Here is a 26955-nt window from a genome sequence, read left to right as displayed (position 1 = left end):
ATATACTGTATATATATATATATATATATATATATATATACACTGTATATTTGTATATATACATAAAACTCAGACCTTTATTTCTATTTTGTTTGTTTTTTTGGTCTGAAGTTTTACTTGTTCAATATAAAGGCATGCTGGAAACAATTTCTAAAGAGAAGGTATTGAAGCGTACTGTATGCAAGAATTTTTTTTTTTTAATATATATATATATACACTGTATATTATTATTATTATTATACAGGATTTATATAGCACCAACAGTTTGCTCAGCGCTTTACAATATAAAGGGAGACAATACAGCAACAATACAGTTCAATACAAGATGTATATTTGTATATATACATAAGACTCAGACTTTTCTCTCTATTTTGTATGGTTTTTTTGGTCTGAATATCTGCCAGTCCCATCTATCTTTAATTTTTATTCCCCACCCACCTTCCCTCTCACTGTAACTTATTTACTAAAGGAATGTTCTTTTTTCCCTAGCCTGTACTTTAAATACTCAATAAGGTTCAGATGAATTTCTTTTTTTCCAATGAACCTCATTAAGGACTTAGAGTAAATACAATTTAAGGCAAAAATTCATCAACCCACATGTCTATAAATTATCTATCTATCTATCTATCTATCTATCTATCTATCTATCTATCTATCCTCTCTCACACACACACCTTCTCTCTCATTCTTTTTTATCTATATCACTATCCTAAATCATATGTTCAATATCTATTTATCTTCCCTCTCTATATATCTAACAACTGTCTATGGAAACCTATGCTAGCCATACATTCTGCAGTTCTGACAATGATTACGGGTAACTGGTCTCATGTTGGGTTGTATAGCGTAAAAATGACCACCATGTCTGATGATTTATGTCTGCTATTGATCTGTGTGTGCTGTCATCATCCAACCACACAAACAGTCCCCAGTGACAGCAGAAGCAATCTGGTCAGGCTGTTGAAAAGGCAGCCTAAACATGTGGATTAATCCTGTTGCACAAATATGCTCATCTATATGCAGATGTTAGGACAGCAATGACCTAAAAATATTATAACAATGAAAGAAATCTATGTGGTTTAGAGTTGAATGCAGAGTTTGAATGCACAGAGTTTCATAGAATGGGATCCCAAGTGTCAACACTTTTTTAAGGCCCCAACAGTTAGTATTTTACCTGCATTTCAAAATAAATATTAGTTTTTCTAAAATGCAATAGGAGATAAATAAGACAACTGATGATCCTGAGAACTCATTCTGAAATCTCATTTGAGGTTGTAACTCTCCCCTCCCCCTCCAACAGAGCACAGTAAGCAAATTACATTGTGTAATAATGGCAAAAATATTTGTTAGTTTTCTATGGACTGATTTTGTGAGTGCTCACCTTCCTAGACCTTTGAGTTAATACTTGTTTCACTTTTAACTAAAGAGTAATGTGTTCTATCCAGGGCATAGCTTGTGAAAAAGCATAACCACAGCATAGCGGTGGGCACAATGGATGAATGAAACGAGTAAAATATCTTTACAACACATGTCTCATAATGGCTATTCTCGGCAAAGCATTCTGGTTAAGAGACAGACCCATTAGACATTTCACTGTTGTTAATACATTTTAGTCATAAGGGAACTGACCACTTAAACAGGCCACTGCCAATGAAGTCAAGTCAATATAACAATGTACTTAGTATAGCTGAACAGTTGCTGATACTAGCAGTTGTGACTTTGTAGGGAGTGGTGATATTTATGATATAGATTTGGTTAATATGCTTTAGTTGAAAAGCTTTTACTGAAATAATCTACAAAAAAACCCCATAACATAACATAAAACCAGATTATTTGTCATATTCACTCTTCAGAACGACCTCTGAGACAAAGTATATTAAAATTAAAGGCCATAACCCTCGCCTTGTCAAGCATATTATTTTGCTATTCCTATAAAGTGTTTATGGTACCAGGATTTCAGAATAGTACAGTTCATAAATATAAAGACACACACAGGTTGATTTTTGGAGAGTGCAAAATCTGGTGCAGTTGTGCATATAAAACAATCAGCGTCCAGGTTTTTTGATCAAAGTATGAACAAGCTGAAATTAGAAGCTGATTGGCTACCATGCACAGCTGCACCCAATTTTGCACTCTCCACTTTTAGTAAATCAAGCCCTTAGTCCCTTGTCAAATGTTACATTAAAAAAAAAAAAAAAATACTAAAGGTATAGTTATTTTTTTTTTACCTTGTTTCAAATTTTCTTTGTGATTTAGTAGTCGAACATCACTTATCTAAGAACTAGCCTAGAAGGCACCAATATCGAGTTTCCTTAGGCTACCCATGAACCACTTAGCTACAACATATAGCAACAAGGCAACTTTTCACAAATTATTTCCACCAATCGAAGAATGACTGACCCTGATGAAAATGTGTTATCTTCAATTCCTTTGCATAAGCAAATACAACATACAATCATGCAATACAGCTGTGGTAGGTACTTGCTCAGTCATCACTTCAAGAATTGCCAGAACTGGTAGTTGGGAAGGGGGAAGCCTAGCAACAAGAGTAAAAGAGTTGATAGTATACATGCTGCTAACCACAGCAGGAATGTGTGGAATGTGGACAATTGGATACTTTGCAAAAAAGTGGTTTACATAGTGCTGTGATACACATTATAAATGTGAGTGGTTCATTTTTAATGTGATTTTTATAAAAAAATAAAATAAGGATTTTATACTATGTGTGTTTTCTTCTACGTCTCGGCTTCTCTTTTGAGCAAAGGTGGAACAAGTATAATAGTTAAGATTCTGTCCAGTTGGAAAGTTGCTTGCCATGAGGATCCCATTTAAGTGCTTTTACTTTTCTTAAAGTGTTACCAAACCCAGGACCCTGCATTCCCTGTATCTGGTCTCCCACAGTACACAGAACATGAAAGTGCAATTATTTTAGTAAATACAAACTGATAAATATCTTTACTCATCAGCAGTTAGAGCAGTCTTGTGACTTCAGCTGAGCACTGGTTAAAGCTTGTAGGAGGAGTTTTCTCTAGGAGGATGGAAATCCCCTGACCTCTGTCTGGACAGTGCTGATTGTCTCTGTGCTGATCACATGCACTCCCCCCCCCACAAAAAAAACCTCTCTAGCAATGCACACTAAACTGAGCATGTGCAGAAGGGCACAAGTTCATCAGAATGGGCATCTGAACAAGAGGAGGGGCAGAGAAGAAAAGATCAAACGGCCTTTTGACACAATGCAGAGGATTAACCCCTTAGGTTCCACAGTGAGTATAACAAGCATGCTTTACTGCATATACAGACTGATTTTACTGTTGTAGGTTTAGTAACACTTTAACAGGAAATGTAGATGCACTGGTGAATGTGGCATCAGTTTGAGGTGGAGGGTGTGATCGCTAACACTGAAGGGGTTGATCTAAAAGAAGATGAACACCTGAATGAAGCATTATTTTGGGAATAATTTTGAATTACACACAGGGGTTGATTTAGGTCTCATGCACTCTGCAGCTGATAAACTCATGTTTAGGAGCTATTCAACATTTTTTTCAGCAGCCCCTGAACTCACCCCAATGTTTTCCTATGTGTCCATGTACACATCTTCATTTACAGTCGTTTACAGGCATTTGAGTTTACAGACACTTTTTTGAACACAGAAAACTTGCATTCAGCAGTTGATTTTATCAGCGTTTCAAACGCAAAATGCTTGTAAACATGGCTAAACGCGGAAAATCGCATTTTTAAGCATTTGCGTTTGAAATTTGTTTTTCTTAATCTTCCAGTTCCCGATGCTGTCCAGAGCCTTTTTTCATCATGAAAAATGCATGCAAAGCGTTTTCAAGATACTCAGATGGACAAAACACTGAAAACAGGATGTTCCTACCAAGCTTGTCACACATTGTAATGACCAATTCACACCTCAGACCTCTCCCACCCTTGGAAACAAAATATATGTTAATGACCATTCACACCTCAAATTCCTCATAAAGACCCCCTGCCAGGTGACCTTAATGACTCCACCAGACACCTTCCCACCCTTGGAAACAAAAGGAATGTTAATGAGCAACTCACGCCTAAGTTAATCTCAACACATACTGCTGTCTCTGCTTCCACTCTTTGTATTTCTCTGAAACAGTCTGAAATAGTTAATAATTTACCACTTTTCAGTGCATTCTGGGCATTTGGGAGGTTCTCCTGTGCTTATCTTTAAAAAACGCTTCCAAACGCACATAAACGTGCATAAACAATTGGTTTATCTGCAGCACGCCACCAAATTTTGCATTCTCCAGTTTGTCTAAGAGGACCTGGAACACATACTGGATATTAAATAATTGTATAGATATTACTGTCCACTCCTGTAAGTGTTGGAGAAGCAAAGATTGTGCACATGTGCTTCCGAGGATGATGTAGATACAGTATATTGTATGCAGAACCACATGCCTGCAACTTGGGCAGTAATTTGTAATGGTCAATCAGACTAAAAAAGTTTAGAAGTTAGAAAAGGCTATATATGATATGTGGCCTAAATTAGATTGGACCATCAACACTAAAAAATACATCTTTTGTGTTTTTAATACACGGGATCCCACCCATTACTAATGTAATCATTGTTAAAGGATACAAACAGTTTAATGCTTCAAAGCCTCATTAAACCCAATGGGGTAGATTGACTAAAGAAGGTAAAGCTACTCACACAACAAAGTCAAAATTTCCTTTGAATACCCAATCATGTGAGAGGGAATTTTAAAAATATAGTTTTTTTTTGTTTTGTTTTTTTGCATGCAGGTGATTAGTTGATTGAAAAGAACTTAGCTATCTTTTTTGTTAAAGTCAGTGAACATTCACTTAAAAAGTGTATGAACGCTTCTGTACCCGATAAGGTGCTTAATATCGGCTATAGGTCCAGAACGGGAGGCTGCAGCAGGGAAGGAGAACAAGTGCCAAGGTCTGTCCCAGAAATAAAATAACACAGCCATGTTCCTCATTACCAGACTGCAACAGGGTAACAAACTCCACATAAAACTTCACAAATAAAGGGGGCACTCTTTACATCTGGAGGAAAAGAAATGTAATCTCCAAACACAGAAAGGTTTCTTCACAGTAAGAGTTGTGAAAATGTGGAATAGACTCCCACAAAAGTTGGTTCTGGCCAGCTCCGTGGATTGCTTTAAAAAAAGCCTGGATTCTTTCTTGGATACACAGAATATAACTGGTTGCTAACATTTATAGGTAAAGTTGATCCAGGGAATATCCGATTGATTTCGGGGGGATCAGGAAGGAATTTTATTTTCCCTGCAGGAGCAAATTGGATCATGCTTTGCTGTTTTTTTTTGCCTTCGTCTGGATCAACTGTGGGTATAGGATTATAACTTTTTTTTTTTTTAATGGTTGAACTGGATGGACTTTTGTCTTTTTTTCAGCCAGACTTACTATGTAACTATGTAAATATCATCACCGCCACCATCAAGATGGAATATGAAAATTGCTTCATTGCCTCTGTAGCACTTATCACATGTGCCTTCTAATTCCTCATCACTTTTGAAACATTAAGCCTACATACAAAGTTTTTATTTGAGGTTTTAATTCAGCTCCATTATCTCTTTAGCTACAGCCTGATAATATGTAAGCTGGCCATACACACAAAGATTTCTTTTGTTTAGCCTGTGGGCTTGAACAAAAGAAATCTAACAGATTCTTTGATCCACACTATACAGAGTAGATGGACAAATCTCCCACTGCTAGCTATTGTATTCTGACAGTCAGTACCAGCAGCTGTCAGAATACCCAAAGAGTGGCTGCAGCTGACTGACCACAGACACTGTCCAGTTGACAATTTTCCACCTAGCTGAAGTTTGTTGTGATAGGTGGTGCTGGTAGGGCCCCCCACACATCAAATTTTGGTCAATTCAGGAGGAAACAGCAAAATTTGATCCAGCTAAAAGGAAAAGTCTTGAGTCAATTTTTCTTAAATAAGAATGTATATGTCTAAAAAGCTGCGAAGGTTAAAAAGCTGGACTTTCAGGAAGAATGTCCGCATGGGTTAAAAAGGACTGATATCTACATTGGTTCCAAGTAAAAGTACCATAACAATCCCTTACATTTTTTATGACCTTCCTCCTGTGTCCAGTATTTTTTATTTGTAGATTATCAATGGCACCTTTCTTTCTTGATGAGGATGCTGATAAATAAATAAAATACAGCTGATATTGTTTTACACACACACACACACACACACTCAGTAAAAAAATGTTTGTAGACCTAATGTCTTAGTGGACAGCACTAATACCGGCTCGAAAAAAAAAATTACCATGGCAAGTCATGGTAATGATAGCAAAATATAATACCGTATGTAGGTTTTAGGTATCTACAATGCAATATATTTTCCTCTAATACTGAATGACGTGTAGAACCTGAAACAATATTTGTATTCATAGTGGATGTTGAATTGGAAAATAAGTGTACTAAAAACAGAATCATGATGTATAAAAATGTAACAGATATAGAAAATATTCCACTAAACATGAACTATAAAATATATTGCTCCTGATGCTCTACAGAGTGTGCAAAGTGAAAATGTGCATTGACGACTTGTAGGCAGGTATAGGTAATGTATGGTGGCTTTGTTCCAACACATGTATGTTTTCTGGCACAAGAAAAGTTTTGAAACAAGGCAGTCCATATTTCTCAGACTGTGAAGGTAAAATAATTGTATAAAAAAGGAAACTGTGCAAAATTGTTTAATAATAAATCAAAAGTGAGTGGTAAACACAAAAGAGGATATCCCCTCTAATATGTACTAATTGCATAAAAAGTGTTGTGCTGTAAACACATATCAATTTGTGCAATTAAAAAATATTAAATAATACACATAAAGTAACTACATTATTAAACCATATAACATAAAATATAAACAAATTTGAGATAATTTTATTTAAAGATGAGTCCCTTTTAAATAAATGAAAAGTGATTGCAAAGAGTCCCCTTTTAATCCAATATGAACTCCTGAAGCAATTTGCAAACGATGCAATATCACCAGTCCTTCACCAGGAATAGTGAATGAGATGCGGGCTTACCAAATGTGTTTGGCCCCCCATATTCAGAGAAGTCAACATGAGCTCAGTTCAGCACAGCCTGTTACGTCTCTCCATGCCGTTCCCAAGGATGCCACTTTGCCAGTATGCAATTTAAAATTTAATGCAATCCACAACATGTAAAGAGAGGACATATATACGCTCCACACAGTGTAAATAACGCAAAACACCATTTATTTAACAGAACCGCATTTACGAACATAAAATCAAATGCAAATATCCCAATATGCACCTAATCCAGCAATAAAACCACACTTCTGGTATAATCTGTGCATGGTTACATCATGGGTGAGGCTCTACTCAATGAGTTTCATCATAAACAGATGTCCTCCGGGGTTAGCTGATCTGAGCTCATGATGACTTCTCTGAATAAGAGGGTCAAATACATTTGGTAAGCTCGCATCTTATTTACTATTCCTGTAGATGGGCAGCACTGAAGGTAAAATAATGCAAACTATTTTTTTTCAATACGAAAGAGAAATTTCGTATGAACTGTAGAAGTATACTATATGTGTTGATAATGCATGCGGAAACTGACTGAAAGTATATAGAGATGATGTACTTTAAATATGGTGGCTTTGTTCTAACACACTTGACAAAAAAGAAAAAAGAAAACTCTGAACAATTAATAGGCTGCATGCACCCCTGCTTAAAAAAACAGTGCTTTTGGCAGAAAAAAACGCTAATTTTGAGCAATTTTTGTACTAGCTTTAAGGAGCATTTAGAAGCATTTTTTCTGGAAGAAAAATGCTCTCAACAACACAAGGGTGTTTTTTTTCCTGCCTCTAAACGCTGAGCTTAAAGATGCCTCTAGACTACCTAATGTGCATGGACACGTAGGATAATATTAGTTGCTATTACAGGCAAAACGTTAAACTCCTCTAGAAGCAACGTTTTTTTAAGCCAGTGTGCATGGAGAAACAACAGCAAAAAGTACACACACAGAGACCATGCAAAAAGCTTTCCCTGATTATTGACCTCAATCCTGCAAACATATGTGAAAACATGTGAAATATGCCAACTGTGGGCAATGTGTTTTTGTGTATGAGCAGTCGCTGATGTGTAACAGTGATGGGCTAAACACCCCTGTGTTCGGTTTGCTGTTGAACGTTCAAACCTAATGAACGTTCGACTGCGAACTTCAAGCTCAATGCAAGTCTATGGAACTTGAACTTGCAAAATCAAAAGTGCCCATTTTGAATGCTTATATGCCAGTTATTGGTCATAAAAGAGGTATGTGGACTTGGGTACTGCCTTACGGGACATGAATCAGTGAAAAACAAAATTCAAAAGTACAGTTTTTAAAGGAGTAGTCATTTTTTATTGAATAAAGTAAAAAAAAATTAAAATGAAAAATTCCTTTAAATATCATGCCTGTGGGGTCCCCTTAAACTACATGCAAATATGCAAATCTGTACGATGTAAAGAACCTGCTGCAGCAGGATTTTTATAAAAAAAAACAACCAAACAAAAAAAAACAAACAGTGTGGGGTCCCATCCCTAACCCATACCAGACCCTTTAGGTCTGGTAAGAAGGTTAGGAGGGACCACACAGTAAAAAAAAGTGCATGGGGTTCCCCCTAAACGCCTTACCAGGCCCCTTAGGCCTTGTAGAACTTTTAAGGGGAACCTCACCTCCCAAAAATGGGGGGAAAAGAGTGTGGGGTTCCCCTTAAAAGCCATACCAGGCCCTTTAGGCCTGATAGGACTTTTAAGGGGGAACCTCACCCCCAAAAAATGTGGGGGAGAAGAATGGGGTCCTCCCTAAATTCCTACCAGACCCTTGATCTGAGCACAGGCCTGGCAGGGCATGAAAGGGGGGGGGATGATTGCCTCCCTGCAGCTTACCAGGGCACAGTGTCCCCATGCTGATGGGGACAAGGGCCTCTTCCCCACAACCCTGGCCCAGTGGTTTTGGGGGTCTGTGGGCAGGGGGGCTCTTTAGCATCAGGGTACCCCTTTAAATAAGGGGGCACCCTGATGCTGCCCCCCCTTGTGAATGAGTAAGGGGTACTTGTACCCTTTCCCATTCAGTAAAGGGTTAAGTTATGTAAAAAATAAAGAGACCAGTCTTTTGAAAAATTCCTTTAATAAAAAAAAAGCCAAAGAATGGTTCCATCGTTGTAATCCATCGTTAATCACAGCGTCCAGTGTTGTCACGCCAACTCGGCGATATGAAAAAAAGAAAAACAATGCCCACCGACCTGTCAGCACCCGCCAAGCAGTCACCGCAATATGACAGGTCTGACGTTTGCCGGTGAGATTTAAACAAATAGGCGTGGCTGGCGGTGATGTAACCGTCAATGTCACTGCTAGCTCTGCCCAATTGTGATATGATTGGCCAAAGCATTGCACCTGACCTAAGGTCAGAACCATTGTTTTGGCCAATCATGGCTCTCACAATGCACTGTGAGGGCACAGTGTGTTGCGGGGCGCTCAGCGGGCGAACAGCTCACATTTGACTCAAATATCGAGCCCATCCCTAATGTGTAACCAGTTTCAAGGCCTAGAAAAGAAAGCTCATTACTGAGTACTGTTGTCCCTGGAACCTTAAAGTGATACTAAACGCATACTGTTTATTTACATTGTCCCTTCTATTTCTGTATATGGATAATGACACTGTAATTATTTTAATTAAAAAAAAAAAAATCTAAGTGCCTTTTTTCCTAATCGATATACAGCTGTCATGTGACCCAGCTCGTTCCCAGCTTGTCTGCAGGGAAACATAAGTAGGATGAGCCTCTAGTCCTCTGCTGCTGATCAAATGTTCAAAATTAAAAAAAAATTGGGATACAGAATAAAAATAAACAAAAAATATCAATAAGCTGTTTTAAAGTATATATTTGCAATCCAATCTTTATTATTTTTTGGAAATAACATGGCATGGATGCATTTCAGCCAGTCACAGGCTGTGTCACACCCCTCCAGCCTGTGTCTTAGAAGAAGAGTTAGGTAAAGCAACCATTAATCTACATGTAATATCCCAACCCAAATGTGTTTAGCTGGTTGGTGGGCATGGAGGAAGAGGGAAGGAGTGGGCTGCCATTTACCATTGTGTATTCGCCCACATGTGGAACTCTATAGTCACATGGGCTGCTCAGATGTGTTAGGGAGGAAATGTTCAGCACAGAAACTCACTGAAAACTGAGCATGTGTAGAGTTGCCACTGCAGCTGCAAAATTCCTAGCTGAATTGGGGACATAAACAGAAGTGGAGATAGCGAGCAGCAGGATCAACCAGTTTGTTTGTGAAATTCAGAAGATGAATCTCATAGTGACTGAGTGAGTATGAACAGCAAGTAATACAACATTTATTGTAGTTTTTTATTATATGGGTTTAATGACACTTTAATATAGTAATATATGCTTAGAGAACTTGCATTTAAAAACATATATAGTTTTTATATGGCCAACCATGAAGAAAATTAAAAAAAATGTTTGTTGTACCACACAGACAACAAGCAGAAGAATAATGTCCTAACCTCTTAACTTCGTCCCTATGACTTCCAATTTCTTTCTCTGATCCTCTGTCACTAACAGACCTTCAGATTGCTACTCCATAAAGTCTGTTGGCCTGTACATCTGAAAATAACCTTCTGTCATGAGTGAGAGTAATTACAGATAGCTAATAGTGAACAATGGCAATTAGCAAATGCATTGTCTGTGACTGTGGGAAGACAATGGGTATGATATTTATGCAACTAAGTGACAGCAGCCACTAATGTACTGTAACTTGTGTCCAGCTACAGTGTACACAGAAAATTTCAACTGATGCTCTTCTCAACAATATGAGATGCATATAGGATGACACAACTTCTGATTTTTTGTAGAAAGCAATGGGATGCATGCAGGTCATGCAATGCATTGTCAAAATAATAGGGAAGTTTGGTAGGTCATGCAATACACCATGGAGGAACCTGTCAAAAAATACCCAAAACAAAAAATATAGCAAACTACCAAAATGTCGAAATGTAGATATCTGCATTGAAAGAACTAGTGAGACCCAGGTAAAATCCCAGCTTGTATGAACCAGTCCACTCATCTCCAGCAACTTATTTCACTGATATATTATTAAATAGGTTATCATTTGCTTGCAACGTATTCGTGAGAAAAAGCAATGTTACCTTGCAGTTACAGTACCGGAGACAGTGAGAGTTACAATGAGGAATGAGACCAGGATACAGTACACAATGGATTATGAGCTGGCTAACAGCATTACAATGTAATAACAGATGTCAGGGGAAAATGGAGCTACTACATGTTCAAAGCTACTGCTTTAACAATTGTTTAAAACCTCAGTTTTTTGTCCATTGTTTAATGAATGATTAATGAAAAAAATCCATGTCACGTCTGTTAGGACAATTAGATTTCTGAAAGCTCTTTTAAAACAGAATATAAAATTCTATTATCATTTAGACGTGTATTACTGGATATAAGACTTGCATGTACAAATAAATGATATTGAGGGATATTCTGATATGGAGGAATATTCTGCTGTAGTAGGGAGCAAAATTGAAATGACCGGTGAAAAAAAACCTACATTATATCTTAAATTTAAAATGCGCTGTTTCCTAAAAATGAAAAAACATTAGGTACAGCATACACTGCTGCAATATGGGGGCTGGGGGCTAGTTTGTAAATAGTAATCAACATCCTGAAGTACGCAATTCAACCAAAAGAGTAAAGACATGTATGAATTATAGCAAATCGACCTAGAGATAATTTTGCATAAATGTATTAAAGCTGGTAAGTTTTTCTTCTAAATACATTGCTCTTGCTGGCTGTATTCCAATCGAACAACAGTGCATTTGACCCGATGACATCTTAACAGATAGCAAAGTACAAGAGCTTGCACTAAACCGCACAGCAGTTATTAATACAAGGTGAAATCAAAGTAGAATATTTAGAAAGCAACTGCTGATCATTTATCACATGTCAAAAAATGTGCTACATTTCAAGGCAAATTCCCCATCTGCATGAAACTGTGGATTTGCCCAGTCAAGTTACATTCACTAACATCAGGTCCACATCTAGATATTCTATTCTTCATTGGGAAATACAGTTTTCTGTAACTTTAGACATATTTATATTAAGAATATTTTATATTATCTGGCACCGATGACTTTTATGGCCCATTCATCCCTATGTATTTTAAAGCACGCTATCATATGTACACAGGTTAGCCACTGTTGTAAATGCTAGTTTTTTTGATGGGTCAACACTCTTTAAGGGCCTCTTAATGGGTGTTGAATATCACACACAAAAACGCACATTCAACATTTTCAGATGATGAAGTGTTGATTTTATCAATGATTTCTCTTTGCTTCTTGTGAAGATAGTTATGCATAGTTTTGCTCTGTCACAAGGTATATGACTTTAATTTTAGCTCTAAATTCCTCATTTATATATAACTACACTCAGCTCCTCAGCCTGATACCATAATTATTTTTTGGTTTTTGGTTTAGATATGCTTTGACATAGTCCCCAACTTTGGAACTTGTGAACGAGGAATTCCTTTGGGGGACACAGTTCAACACAGCGGAAATGGCAGCTGCTACATTGCACTGAATACTGAGCATGGCTTAAAGGGGAATGTATAAATGAAGTCTAGGTCTACCTTTAGTATACACTTTACAGTGTCCATAGTCCATACACCCACAAAATCCCCCTTGATTACTATGCTGTGAGTGGCAGTCTCATAAAAATGAACCTAAGAATCATTAAAAAAAAAAACAGCATAAAGACAGAGGAGCTGACACTCTGTCTGACCCTATCTTAAGGATGAACCTCATTAAATTAGTGGCAAACTACACAGCAGTGATCAACTGCTAAGAAAATAAACACTTTGGTCAGGACTATGTAATACACAACATATGATATAAAGTACGGGAGAAAGGATTATTTGATGTACCACACAGCAACGGCCAGGAACATGTATCATATGGTCTCTAACTGGTCAGTGGGAAGCAAAAATGCCCAAAGCCAGAGGTCAGTGGGAGGGAAAATGCCCAGCATCAGTAGTCAGCTGGAGGAAAAGTGTTGTTTTCAGCAAAAATGGCAAGTAAATTTCATAGCCAGCTCAAGAAAAAAAAAATGCCTGACATCAATGTTCATTGGAGGAATAATTCCCTAATGTTGGTGGTTAGAGAGGACCATTAATTGGTGGAAAAAAACAGTGTAGGTATTAGTGGGATCTTGGTGGATATGCTGGAGGTCAGTGGGGGCTGAGGGAGTTCCAAAGTGGTCAATGAGAATCAAAGAGGTACAGTGGAGGTCAGCAGGAAGCAAAGATGTACAATGGTGGCCAGTATGGGTTGATGGTTACATTGGAGGTCAGTGGGGCTGATGGGGCACACTGGTGATCAGTGGGGGCCAAAGAGGTACTTTGGTGGTAATTGGGGGCTAATGAGGTACACAGGTTGCAAGTGGGAGCTGATAGGTATACGGATAATCAGTATGGGGCTGGAAGGGTACATGGATGGTCTTTGGGGCAGAGGGGGTACTTTGGTGGTCAGTGGGTGTTGGTGGAGTTCACTGGTGGTCAGTGGAGGCTGAAGAGGCACACTAGTAGTCAGTGGGGGCTTTGGGAGGGACAGAGGTGTAGTTTGGTCATCAGTGGGGCTGATGGGGTTCACTGATGGTCAGTGCCAGCCAGAGGGATACTGGGGTGGTCAGTGGGGGATGATAGGGTACATTGATGGTCAGCGGGGGCTGGAGAGGTACATCGGTGCTCAGTGGGCACTTAGTATGTACTAGTCTGTGTCCCTCATAGCTACTTTCTCCCACTGCACCTTTCTCCTAGCCTAGCCAGGACTACGTCATTTCTTTACAGAGTTGCTGGAACAAGTGTTTCTGCAGTTGGCTCTGGGAAACAGCCTGGATCCTCCAGATGCTGGAATTCTGTTTTATTTCTCAGACAGTTTGACAGAATCTGGAACATTTGGGGGTATGGTTTTTAGCTTCACAAATAGTTGAGGCAAATGATGCCAGATTGCTGGTGAAGGTAGTAAAACACCATTGTCACTAACCTCACCCATTTTTTTACATACAGTATGTCCTAAATGCTTTCACCATATGGTAAACCAAAATAATCTCCTAATTTCTTCTCTAGATAAAAAAAAAAAATATTTGAATGAGACCTACAAAACACACAAAAAACAATCCAAGGTAATAACCACTGTGGCTAATTAAAACCAAATTAGTCCCAACTGTCCTGTTGCTGTGAGATTTTACCTGAGAGTAGAAAAAAACATTGGGTGTTGCTTTTGTGACAGAGACCTGTAGATTGCTATGTTGTGGTGCCTGCTTACTCTGTAACTCTGACTAACATAAAGAAAAAATGCAGACTACAGTATGTACTTATGGGAAAGGGCCCATGTGGACATGACAAGATCTAAAACAATTAATTTTAAAGACTGCCAGTAAACATGAGATATAGTTGTTAATGTTAAATATGTAACAGATACTAGAGTATATTTGTTTTTCTACAAATGCAATTAGGATTACTGGCCATTCAATTTATTTCTCTCTCTGCCAGTTGGATTACAGGGACCTGAAATTCCAACATGAATTTGGAATAACAGGTTGCTTAACACACACATACACATATGTGCGGGCTTTAACACCCACATACTGCACATACTGGGCAGCCGATGTTTCTGTGCTAAGAGTGCATTTACTACGTGCTCCCAGCAGAGACCAGCCTGTCAAAGTCAGCTCTCGGTCCCCACTAATGATTGGTAGTCGTCAGGACCTGCTCACGATCATGTGTTCACTCTGAGAGCCAATCACAGTGGTCCCATGATCACTGATCCTTCCTGGCCCTTTGGGTATTCTGAGCTCTTTAAAGGGATTCCGGGGTGGGCGGTAAGGGGTTAAAAAGCATGTAAACATTAACAATAGACTTTTCATTTTTGGTCCCTTTTAGTTCTGTGAAACTATACAATGGAGATGAGTAGAGGAGGAGGTGTTTTTGGTTACATCCTAAGGTGACAACACTGCTCCTCCATAGATACAATATGGTGATGGAGAACTATCGCCCTAGGATAGGAAGTATACCACTGGCAGGATCACCCAGTGAAAATAAAGAAATAGGAAAAAAAAGGAAACCTTAAAGTAAAAAAATGAAAGCAGCCACATCTTAGGACTGTAAGCTGAAAGATAAACCCATAGTTTGAATTAAGCTATTGATACACCTTTAGAATTCTATTGTTGAGCCTGGATGGAGGAATTTCCATTGCTGTACTATTGTATTCATATAGCCACAGCATCCAAAACTGTATGAATACCCAAACAGTGACCGCTTCTGATAGGACACAGTCACTGTTTGAGAATTTTCTATCTGGTTTATTTGATTTTTAAATTGATTTTTGTCAAGCTGGTTGATGATGAAAGGGCCATTAAAGGCTTGACCGATGCAGTTGGGATTAGTCGAAATGTATGTATGGCTAGCTTAGTCCATGACTCACAGCAAATTTATCTAACTCACGAACTGTCCCAGAACATCAGGATAGCTACAAAAGGTGGAGGTATTTTTATAATGTATATATTTCCAATGCTTATTGTAAATGTTTTATGAACACAATAGGTATTGGTTTCTAAAGGAATCTCTATCTTCTTGGCCTTGTTAACTTTAAATACCTCATTAGGTTTAAGAGAATTATAATAACAGAACATTTCCATAAGCTTGATCGAGTGAATAAATGACATAAAATATGGTAAAAAAAATCAGTAATCCAAAATAGTTTGGTTTACTAAGGGTTCGCCAACCCACAGAGGATGTGGATTTCAAAAACACAATCAGATTAGAGAATATTTGTTTATTCTGAATTTTAATTCCCCACTCTAACCTCACTGACTGCTTGTAGCAAACACGGTTCCTCTATTTTGGCACCCTAAGTGATATTAAATTATATTTCTGAACAAACAGTGGTGAGTTGGTAGCAAATTACAAAGATTCTGTATAGGCTATATTCTTTTCTCATACATGCTATAGCTGAAGACAGGAATACAATCCTATGTGTTGGTAATCACAGAAATATCACAACATGACCACTGTTAGTATAGAGCCCTACTGTTAACATGAGAAATCCTTAAAAATAATCATTGCCCCTTTGAATGTTCTCTGTGATATGGAAACATTATCTGAGGAATATTGCTGTGGCTATCTATTATCCCTCGTCTATATTTAACCCTCCTTTTGTTCCTACTTGGCTCAAATTACTGGAAGTGCTAAATATAAAAACGACCTGAGAGTAGAACACTTTATTCATTATATTTCCTCTGTTTATTAGGTAAATCCAAAGTTACACTCTTCAATTTGGGGTTTATTTAAAGTCAGTAGATTTAAATAGCTTTTAATAGTTTACTCTCATGACACAGTGGATGTTTCCCTTTCTGTAACCATTTTATATTTGAACATTATAAAACATTTGTAATCACAGTACCATTCTTCAAGAAAACCTGTTGCCATCAGTTTTTAATTTTCAAAAATCGGGTGGTCCCCTAACTACCATTTAAGTTCTCTGAAGGCAATTTTTAAGAAAACATTTATTGTTGATCATATGTAGACTGAATCCAATTAGCAGAGCCCACTTAGGAGAAAAAAAATTAAGTTTTCTTAATTTTTCTTGTATTTTTAATACATCCATCAAATAGTTTAAAAAGATATAATGTTGACAGTGTGTGGTGACATGGGCTTAAGTAGTATGTAACATTATCATGTATTAATTTCGAATGCTTTCTTTTCAATAGCTTGTTATAGTGCAGCAGTACTCTATTAGGCCTATTCACGAAGATAAAAGATACACAGTAGGATAGATTTAGTAAAGCAGTAGAGACTCTTCACTCTGCAAAGTAAATGATAGTAAATCATGTGAAGCTGTGTTCACCTTGAAAACCCATGTATAAAATTTAAAAGACAGGATTTTAGCTAGCACATGATTGGACGAATTGGTGAACATTCACTTTGCTAAATGAGCAGTCTATATTTCTTTTGTAAATCATCCCCATTCAGTCATCTAGCAGAAATCAGCCTTCCTTTGAATTGCTCTAATTTGATTAAAGGTAAAATTAAATTGGCTGCTAAAATGGTATTGTATTTATCAATGAAACCAGAATATAATAAATATGACACTATTTTTATTTTTTTAATGCCAAGCACATTGCAAGAATATTGGTCTTGTTCACCAAAGCCAAATCATACACTAGAAGATAGATGTTATTAGTAGCATATTCCTTAAATAATAAACAATTTAATTTTTAAAAATGTATTATTTCTAATATCGGTGGTTCAGAGTTAGAATAAGAATTCTCAGATATACAATATGTGTATTACCAATTTCTAAAAGGTACAGAAGTATTTAGAACATATAGGATAAACTATAGCCTATAGTAATCTTGCAAAAAGCATTCTGAACTATAGTTGTTTGATCAGGAAAAAGGAAAAAAATCACAGTGTCAATTACTGTTTTATAAAGATGTGTATTTTACTGCATGACCATGCCTTGTTACCCTATACTTTATTCATGCACTCCTTTAAAGGTTACTTACAAACATATTTATTTTCTATTTGAACAGATATCAATCTTATGAAATGCGGATGTTCGAAAAACAAACTGAAGCCCGTTTTTCAAAAGCATATATACAAGCAGCTGTTTAATTCGGCACTTTACTGTTGAAAGTTAGAACTTTTCAAAGCAAGGTAAACCTATTTTTGTTCAACTCCAATACTGTTTCTCCAAAGAAGAACTCCAAAGAGGAACATGTACACTGCCCAGGCAGTAAAGATTCAAAGCAGGGCCAAGAAAAGCCAATATCTGTAGTCAGAACTATGGCTATTTATCTAAAGTGACTGAAAAGCTGGTGATGTATTAATTAAGGGCATGATGCATCAAACTAGGAGAAAACTTGAGATTAGCACATACTATGGCATATGTAGGTGGTTTAAGCCTAAATCTATAGCTAATACGAAGCTCTTCATTGCCTAAGACAAGTAGCTGGAAAAATACTGCTGTTTTGTAATAACTGGCAGGGAAGTTGTACAATTCAGTTATTTGTACAATAGGCCCACTGCTGTGTCTGCTGTGTGCGATCAGTTATTGAAAGAACAGACCTAAACGTTCCTTTCATCAAGCCCGTTAGAGACATTTCCTGCTTTTATAACTTAAAAAAAACCAAGACACTTCTAGCTGTCTAATTATATGTGACTTGTTAGCCTAAATAATTAAACATCCTTTCAGCGCTGCCGTGGAAAGTCCTGACCCTGTGGGTCAGTCATGTGTATTTTCAATAACTCGAATGAGTTTTTAAGTGAACTCCACAAGATTGCGCTGTGCAGAAGTTTAGATATTGCTGAAACCAAATCAGTAAGGTTCATTGACGTCGTACTTTATGTTGAATTGGCAAATACACATTCTCTGACCCCATAATAATTTACCGGGCACAGTGTGCGCTTGTTTGATGCAACCAAAGTAAATTCACTCTTTGAACCTCAGTCCAAGAAGTAAAAAAGTCAATTGATAAAAATAATAACCACTTATCCGCTGCTCTCTGTGGCTTTCCAAAATATTTTCCTAACATGACATTTATGCCTCATTTTCCTCTAGAAGTCTGTAAACTATAGAACTATATGAACCACTTCTTTTAGGGAGAAAATTGATGCATTATATTTAAATGTAAAAAAAAAATGTGAAATCCAAAGGGTATTACAAACAGTATCATGCATACAGTACACATAATTGCCTAGGCACCTGTGTATAAAATTTGATTATGCAACTATATTAACACAGTTATTTGGTTTGTTGCTGTGTAAGATATTACTATGTCTATGTTTTTCATCACAACTCAAATTTAATAGTATTAAGGAAACATACACTAAAGATAAGTAATTTACTTTGCATATCCTCAGCAAGAAACAGAGAATGGATTTCACACTCTGCTTTAGAATGTCATGCCAGTGGGTTGATTTTACAAAAGTGAATATTCTCTTACATAAATGAAGCTATGTTCACTTTGATAATAAAATCTTGTGCAAAGGAATTTTTAAAAAAACAGGATTTTGTTTAGCATATGATTTAGCTGTGCTAAAGTAAACACAGCTTCCCTGGTAAAGGCAGGATATGAGTAAAAAAAAACCCTGAAAACTACCTACTGCATCTTACCTGGTAAAAAAAAAAGGTGAATTTCTGCCTAGCTCCTATACTTCAAAAGACACCATGTATGCGTTTCATTGTTTATTTCAAAGATAAAGTACTCAACCATTTCCAGTAATTCTGTACCCATACTAAGCTCTGTAAGATTACCTCTTCACCATCAAGGATTTTTCTTACCTTTAGCTCTCTGAAGAATATGCTACTCCTTGCCCATTCAACAATGGAAAACAACGTTTGGTCGGCCATTTTGCACATTAGTCCGAAGGTGTTGAGTTTATCATGTTTGCTCCTGTTGGCCTGCTCCTGCTGCAAATATGACATGATCTTACTTTGGACTTGAGGTTCATCTGGCTCACATTTCAAGAGTTCCATTATAAGGTGCGGGATGTTGGAGGGGGAACTGGACTGATAACTGTCCATATAAGAGTATCCCATGATAGACTCTGGAGAACTGGTGTAAGGATCCGGGTACTCCGATTTGATAGCTCGACTTGGGAAGTGACCATAGGCTTGGTAACTCTGCAGGCTGCCATGAGGTGGCATAGCCATGCTAATGGGTGAAGTTACAAAGGGGCTTCTGTCATAGTCTGTTGAGGGAAGGGCAGTATGGTTTAGAGGTAGACCCTTGGATGCAGAATGAATATTTTGGATAGCTGATGAAATAGTGAGATCGGTGGGAATGGCTTGGATGACCTGACTCATAGCTTCTAGTTTGAGTCCATTTGCTCGTATTAAAGCTTTTTTCTGTTGTTTAAGAGCTCGATCCCGTTTATACATTGGCCCAAATTTGTTTCTTCCTCCTCGCATCCGGTCTGCCCTCACAGCTATAAAGCAAATTAAAAAAAAAAAGTCAAACACATTTTTCAGATAGCCTTGATTTGCCTGACTACAAATAAGGCCCAAAGACTATCAAAAGAATAAAAATTTAGATTTGCACTCTAATTGATCTAATTTGTGATACATAATGTACATTAACCACTTGCCCTCCAGAGGATTTATCCCCCTTCCGGACCAATCCATTTTTTGAGATACGGCGCTGTGTTACTTTAACTGACAATTGCGCGGTCATGCAATGCTGTACATAAATGACATTTATTTAATTTTTTTTCTCCACAAATGGAGCTTTCTTTCAGTGGTATATTGGTTTATTTTTTGCGATACAAACAAAAACAACCTACAATTTTGAAAAAAAAAACTACGGTATACTTTTGACTATAAAACATATCCAATAAAAAAATGTAAAAGTCAAATTTCGTCATAACTTTAGTATGTCAAAAATGTATTCTGCTACATGTCTTTGCTTAAAAAAATCCCAATATATGTAAATTAATTGGTTTACATGAAAGTTATAGCGTCTACAAATGGCGGTATTTATACAGGAATTTTTATTTTTTTTATACTAGTAATGGCGGCAATCAGCGACCTATAGCGGGACTGCGGCGGGCATTCTGACACTGGGTGGGAACTGAATAACTGCCACTGACATCCCCCGTGACACTAATACAGTGATCAGTACTATTAAAAATCACTGACGCTGTACTAATGACACTGGGCAGGAAGGGGTTAACATCCGGGCTGATCAAAGCGTTAACTGTGTGCTGTGTGTGTGTTTTACTTTGGAGATATGCTGTTTTGTACCTCTGCTGTGCAAAGATATACAACACAGCATGTCCATGCTGATAGGAGAGAGATTTGTGTTTTTTACACACAGGTCTTTCCTCTGTCAGCTTTTCCCGACAATTGCCGGCCGGGACCTGGTGACTGACATCCCTAGCCGCCAATAGCGGTGCGGGTAGGGTGGCGCGTGCATGTGTCCCCTACCTGGAAATGCAAATCACGTATATATATATATGTGTGTGATTTCGCACAGCCCTGCCACCCATTTCTGCTATAGGGCGGTGGGGAAGCGGTTAATGTAGCTATAACTATACTACTTACAATGTTTCCTTTATTTTCATGATGACTCAAAGTTTTACTACGCACAAAAAATCTAAATAACTGCAAACCCAACCTACCACATTTGTTCTAGATGTATTTATGTATACTTAAACAGGCAGTTAACATGGAAACCAGAAAACAAATTCAGCTACATAGTATCTACACATATGTTTCTGTTGAAGCACACCTCGGGTCTAATATGTCTTCATCATTCAGTAACAGAAATATTAAATTGATTGCGATATAATAATTTGGGTTATCAAATGATTTGGGGCAGCTGTAGGACAGCAGAAAATGTTAGAAAACAAGGGGTTGATTTATTAAAACAGACAGTGCAAAATCTGGTGCAGCTGTGCATGGTAGCCAATCAGCTTCCAGGTTTTTTTTTTGTCAAAGCTTTAGTGAATAAAGCTTTTTGTCAAAGCTTTAGCTGAATTTAGAGGCTGATTGGCTATCATTAATAAATGATCCCATTTTATTGACTACTGGACTGTAGGTATCATATTATACAACCTGTAAGTTATAGGGTGTGTGGGGAGGTGTTCCTCAATTTAATGTAGATGTTTGTTACAAAAAAGAGATTACGAATTAGAGCCAATTTACTACAGAGGTAGACAGACAACTAACCCCAGAGTGTTTTTACTTTAAATACCCAATCATGTTCAGGAGAAATTAAGAAAATATGAAATGTCCTTGAATGTGATTGGATGGTTGAGCTCTCAAAGTTACCATAGTAAATGAGCTCCATCAAAATATGGCCATTTTAGGCCCTCAATAAGGCATAGTGTAAACTAAAAAAAAAAAATAGTAACACACTGAACCACTTGAAAAATATATTTTATACTACATTGGGTTGTACATGCATTTTTTTACATAGAAACAGTGTTATCCCTTAAAATATCAAGTACACCCACTATATGGATGAAGTCAAAATCTACCATTTGTCACAGGAATTTACTGTAAATTGAAACCCTTTCCTAGATACACGTCAAGATATTTCTACTTTCAAAAATGAAACTATAATTTTGTCAGCTCGTCACTTTCTTAAAAGGGGAAAAAAAAAGAAAAGCAATTTATTTTAACAAAAGCTTGCGAAAAGCAAAAGTCTTCAGTTTTAGGAATAATTAAACAGAAGTGTGGTTCAGCTGCAGCCAGGGGGGGGATTTTAATGGGGATTAGCACAGCGGTGAGTTTCACTGCAGTGCAACTTTAATGGGATAGCGAGTGACACTGACTGAGCCTACCTTGGCCAGTGGCTCTTATGCAAAGGAGTGATTACAGCACCATTAAAAATGCATGGGGATCTCAGATACACATCCAGCATAAAGACTTCTGCAATTAATGAATCTGAGTAATTTATAGGATACAATTTAAGTTTAATGGGTCTATTAGCAAAGTATACACTGTGGTGTCATTACGTGGAGCAGGAGTTATGGACAAAGGCTGCATTAAAGTAGATGTACATCTTATTACAAGAATTCAAAAACATTATGATACTTAAATCAAGCAATAATATGGTTATACTGACATATATGTGTATACCCGTGTATTAATATATATACAAATAAATATATATATATATATATATATATATATATATACACACACACACATATATATATATATATATATTTATAGACAGATACAGATTTTTTTTTAAAGTAATATACGTTAGGATTACGACAAGCTGTAAAATAGTACATTAGAAATGTTATTTTTTTCTTAATTTTTTTCCTAGTAATTCTGAAATTCTTTCAATAATTAGATACAGAGAAAGATTTTTTGGGGGTGGAAAAGAAAGTCCTCGAGAAAAAAAAATGTTCTTCTCACATTTCCCTGTCTGCTGGGTTTATTTTTCTTTTTAGGCATTTTATATACTATACTTTCCACATCTGGAAACCTATAAAAGTGTCTTTTTTTAAGAGAAAAGAAAGTTTGACATCCCAAATGAAAAGATCAGTTGCAGGGTGATAATCAAAAAATGTATTTGTGGTTTGGTTGACCTTGGTGACCTTTCGCTTGAAGCCTCTTTTTTGTCCTTGAAATTGCCGACTTCAGTGGATAAGAGGGTATTAACAACACCGTTTCTATTGCTCTGCATTTTCACTTATTATCACAGGAACTAAAGCCAATCTTTACATATTGTAAGCTGCTTGTAATTCCTCAGGTTGGCTTCAGCAATCCCTAGTTTTATAACTAAAACCAAACCTGTCACATGCAAGAGCCTTGTTCTGTATCACTACTTACATTTCCACATTTACTTTTTAATTTCCAGCTGCCGTTGAGTAATCAGCAGTGGAAAAAAACAAGTCTTTTCTTACTACTTTCTACATAAACCTCTGACACCTATGCAGGAAGCCATGGATTGGGGTTCTCTGTGTATAGAAATTGAAGAGAATTATTCAATTATTGTGAATTTTGTATTGCATTGGAACATTATTTGGGTCACCAACAGATTCAGCACACCCATGAATATCCAAGCACTCATTTGTGACTGATTACCTTTAATAAACAATAGAGATCATAACAGCAGAAATGATTGGCATCAATTCCTAATATTTAAACCAAAGCCCCAGTACATTATTTGTTCTGTGCAGTAGATTGTATAAGTACTGCAATGCTTTTCAATAAAGCATCACCATGTGACATTGCAAAAGCCCCATCTGAGTTGCAGTCTCCTAGGGAATGGAAGTAGGCATTATAGAATGCAGACTCCAGTGGAATACATTGGGGCATTGTCAACGTTGAGATCAAATGAAGTTCCAATTCAGAGCTGAAATACGTATTCATAATAGTTGATATATTATTATACAACTTTTGCATTGATGTTTTTAACCCATGACTCCATAAATAAAAGTATTCCTATGTACATGTATAGCTTGTATCACTACATACTATTACCTTACCTTCTAACTTCATCCCAACACTGAGACACTTTTGGAACCTGCAGTAAGGACACCTCTTCCTCTGAGTCTTATCAATCTGACAGGTCTGGTTTTCAATGCAAGTATATCTCTTATTGTTCTGAACTGTCCGTTTGAAAAAGCCCTTGAGGTGTGTAAGAGAAGTAAAGTTATTACCAAAGACATGAAATTCTGCATCTTGCGCTATGTAGCTTTTGATTGATACAACTTTTGATTGATTTCAACTTTTTAACACAGGTGACCGAGTCCACTGCATTGCCTTAACTAAGACGCTTGTACACAATGAGGTTGATTTACTAAAGGAGTACAAACAGTTCACTTAGCTTGCTAAATACCGAAAAGCTGTGTTTAAATCAATCATCCAATCAAGTGCAAGCAAAAATCATTTTTTGTTCATTTACGCTGCACATTATTGGATGGTTGAAGTAAACAAAACTTTATTTTTTATTTATTTCAGGTACTTATATAGTGCTGTCAATTTTATGCAGTGCTTTACATATATATTGTACGTTCACATCAGCCCCTAACCCTCAAGGGGTGTACAATCTAAGGTCCCTAACTCACATTCATACATACATATACTAGGGCCAATTTAGACAGGAGCCAATAAACCTACAAGCATGTCTTTGGTGTGTGGGAGGAAACTGGAGTACCTGGAGGAAACCCAAACAGGCACAGGGAGAACATGCAAACTCTAGGCAGGTGGTGCCGTGGCTGGGATTCAAACCAATGACCCTCGTACTGCCAGGTGGAAGTGCTAATCATTTAGCCACTGTGCTGCCCACTTTCTCTACTGGTAATGAACATTCACATAGCAAAGTGATCATAGGCTTTGACCAGTGAACAGCCTCTACTTCTTTAGTAAATCAAGCCCAATAAAAAATTCATATCTGATTTGTACATTTAAACATATTATTTTTAATTGTTTCAACAGGAAGATGTTTATGTGCAACTATTAGTTTTCTATTAAACGGCCTGAATATGTTTTGCAATAGCCTTCGAAAAAAGATAGGCACTGAGACCAAGGCACTTAGCCTGCAGTAACACGAGCAACATTGAATTTTGACCAAAGCACACAGTAAAAAAGGGGTGACATTTAGAAAAAGAAAAAAAGAAAACAAAAATGTTTTACAATTCCCTTTTCATGTACAACTGACTGTTAATTTTCTATTATACAGCTCTGATAGTGTAAAATAAGCAGACAAGGTGTCTCATTTTAAGAATAAGACTGCAGTAGCACGAGTGACATTTCATTTTGACCATAGTACAAAGTAAAAGAGGGATAACATTCTGAAATAGTCATTTTCCCCTTTAAACATGTCACAGTCTCTACCCACTCACATACGGTGTTAATACGTTATTTGTTTCAAAGTCTGAATAACCATTGTCAACTCAAAATGGTCACTTTGGCAATCTTAGTCTAAACCTTCACAGTTTCATGTTGACAGTTATTAGATATTTTTATCTAAGTATAAATTATAAATGATCAACCTTGATTAAAATCCCTTTACTCAAGTATTTTAAAATGTATTTACACCAGTGGAGGGATCTTTACACTAACCCAGCTAAAGTGTGCTGGACCGGTAGCATAAAAAGCTTTAAATTGCTGAAAACGGTCTTCAGTATTAAAACATTAGATTTGTGTATGTAACAGTGACATATTCAGCTAATGACACACTAAAAGACCAGATAAGCAAGGCTTTAAGTTTGGATCCCAAATATCGTTTTGTCAGACTTGTTTTACATTATAATATGGACTTAAAAGCATTTTGTGCTTCTTATTGATATATGCCATCCAGATACCGGATGGACAACATAATGTAGACTTTAGAGACCAGTCAGGTCAATCTAAGGGTCAATAAATACTTTTACAGAGACAGAAAGCCTCTTGACAATGGTAGAAAAGGTAGGCCCTAGATAGAATCCTGGGATTTCTTCAGTCCTATACCAGTAACTGTATATAAATCTGAATGTGATAACCATACATATTACATACAAAGGTTACATATGAAGGTAGCTTTGTTAGCTTCTAATGCACAACTAGGTCTGGTGAAACTTTATAAGTTCTCCACCTAAATATCAGCCAACCAGGGTTGTGGTCATACACAGCACTATAGCAAGATAACTACATTGCAAAACAATATAAAAAACTGTAAGGGGAAAAATAAATAAGTAATAACAATTTAAAAAAAAAAAAAAAAAAAATATATATATATATATATATATATATATAATGTATAGTTTAATCCAAGGAACAGATGGTGCCATATCAAATGGTAAACCCAAATAAATTATATATTTATTTATTCACATTCACCGTTTGCTTTTGCAGCATCTCTTCCTTGGATAATATATAGAGTATATATATATATATATATATATATATATCAGATATATTCACATGCACAGCTGTGTAAGTTTACATAACCTCTACGTACAACCATGTAATCAATAGTAGTGCAGTTAACAGTTAAACAGTAATGAGTAATAACACAGTTAAGAATCTTTTTAGGATTGTATTGTTGCAAGCATGTATCAACTTTCTTAACTACGCACCTTGCAACTCTCGCAGGTCAGCAGTCCATAATGATATCCAGATACTTTGTCCCCGCAGACTGGACACAGCTCCTCCAGGTCATCATCATAGGAGTAACCCATCATTTTAAACTGTGACACTGAGTAAAAATGAGCACAAAGCTTAAAAATAAAATTAATGTTTCTGGACGTAGCAAAAATCTACGCCCAATAACACCATTACAAAGTTATTTTCTACAATAGTAGACAAATATAGAATGTAATGTTGATTTTAAAATGCTGTACAATGTACTACATATACTAGACAAAGAAATGCTGGAAA

At 36.8% G+C, this 26955-nt stretch overlaps 1 protein-coding gene across 1 annotated transcript in view; it reads right to left on the bottom strand.

Annotated features, from left to right (window-relative positions):
* The window catches only part of NR5A2 (nuclear receptor subfamily 5 group A member 2), a 132664-nt gene that overhangs the window by 99996 nt on the left and 5713 nt on the right, over nt 1-26955 (bottom strand). Inside the window, exons 2-4 of the mRNA XM_089688687.1 lie at nt 26655-26773; nt 24081-24222; nt 19414-20060 (exon numbers count right to left, since the gene is read on the bottom strand). Coding sequence (XP_089544813.1) covers nt 19414-20060; nt 24081-24222; nt 26655-26773 — 908 coding nt within the window. The remainder of the gene's footprint in view (nt 1-19413; nt 20061-24080; nt 24223-26654; nt 26774-26955) is intronic.

Source organism: Staurois parvus, unplaced genomic scaffold, assembly GCF_062004578.1.
Source record: "Staurois parvus isolate SC_StPar_1 unplaced genomic scaffold, SC_StPar_1.0 ptg000450l, whole genome shotgun sequence".
In the NCBI taxonomy this organism is placed as follows: Eukaryota; Metazoa; Chordata; class Amphibia; order Anura; family Ranidae; genus Staurois; species Staurois parvus.
Note: the sequence above shows the minus strand (reverse complement) of the source record. Positions and strands in the feature narration are given on the sequence as shown.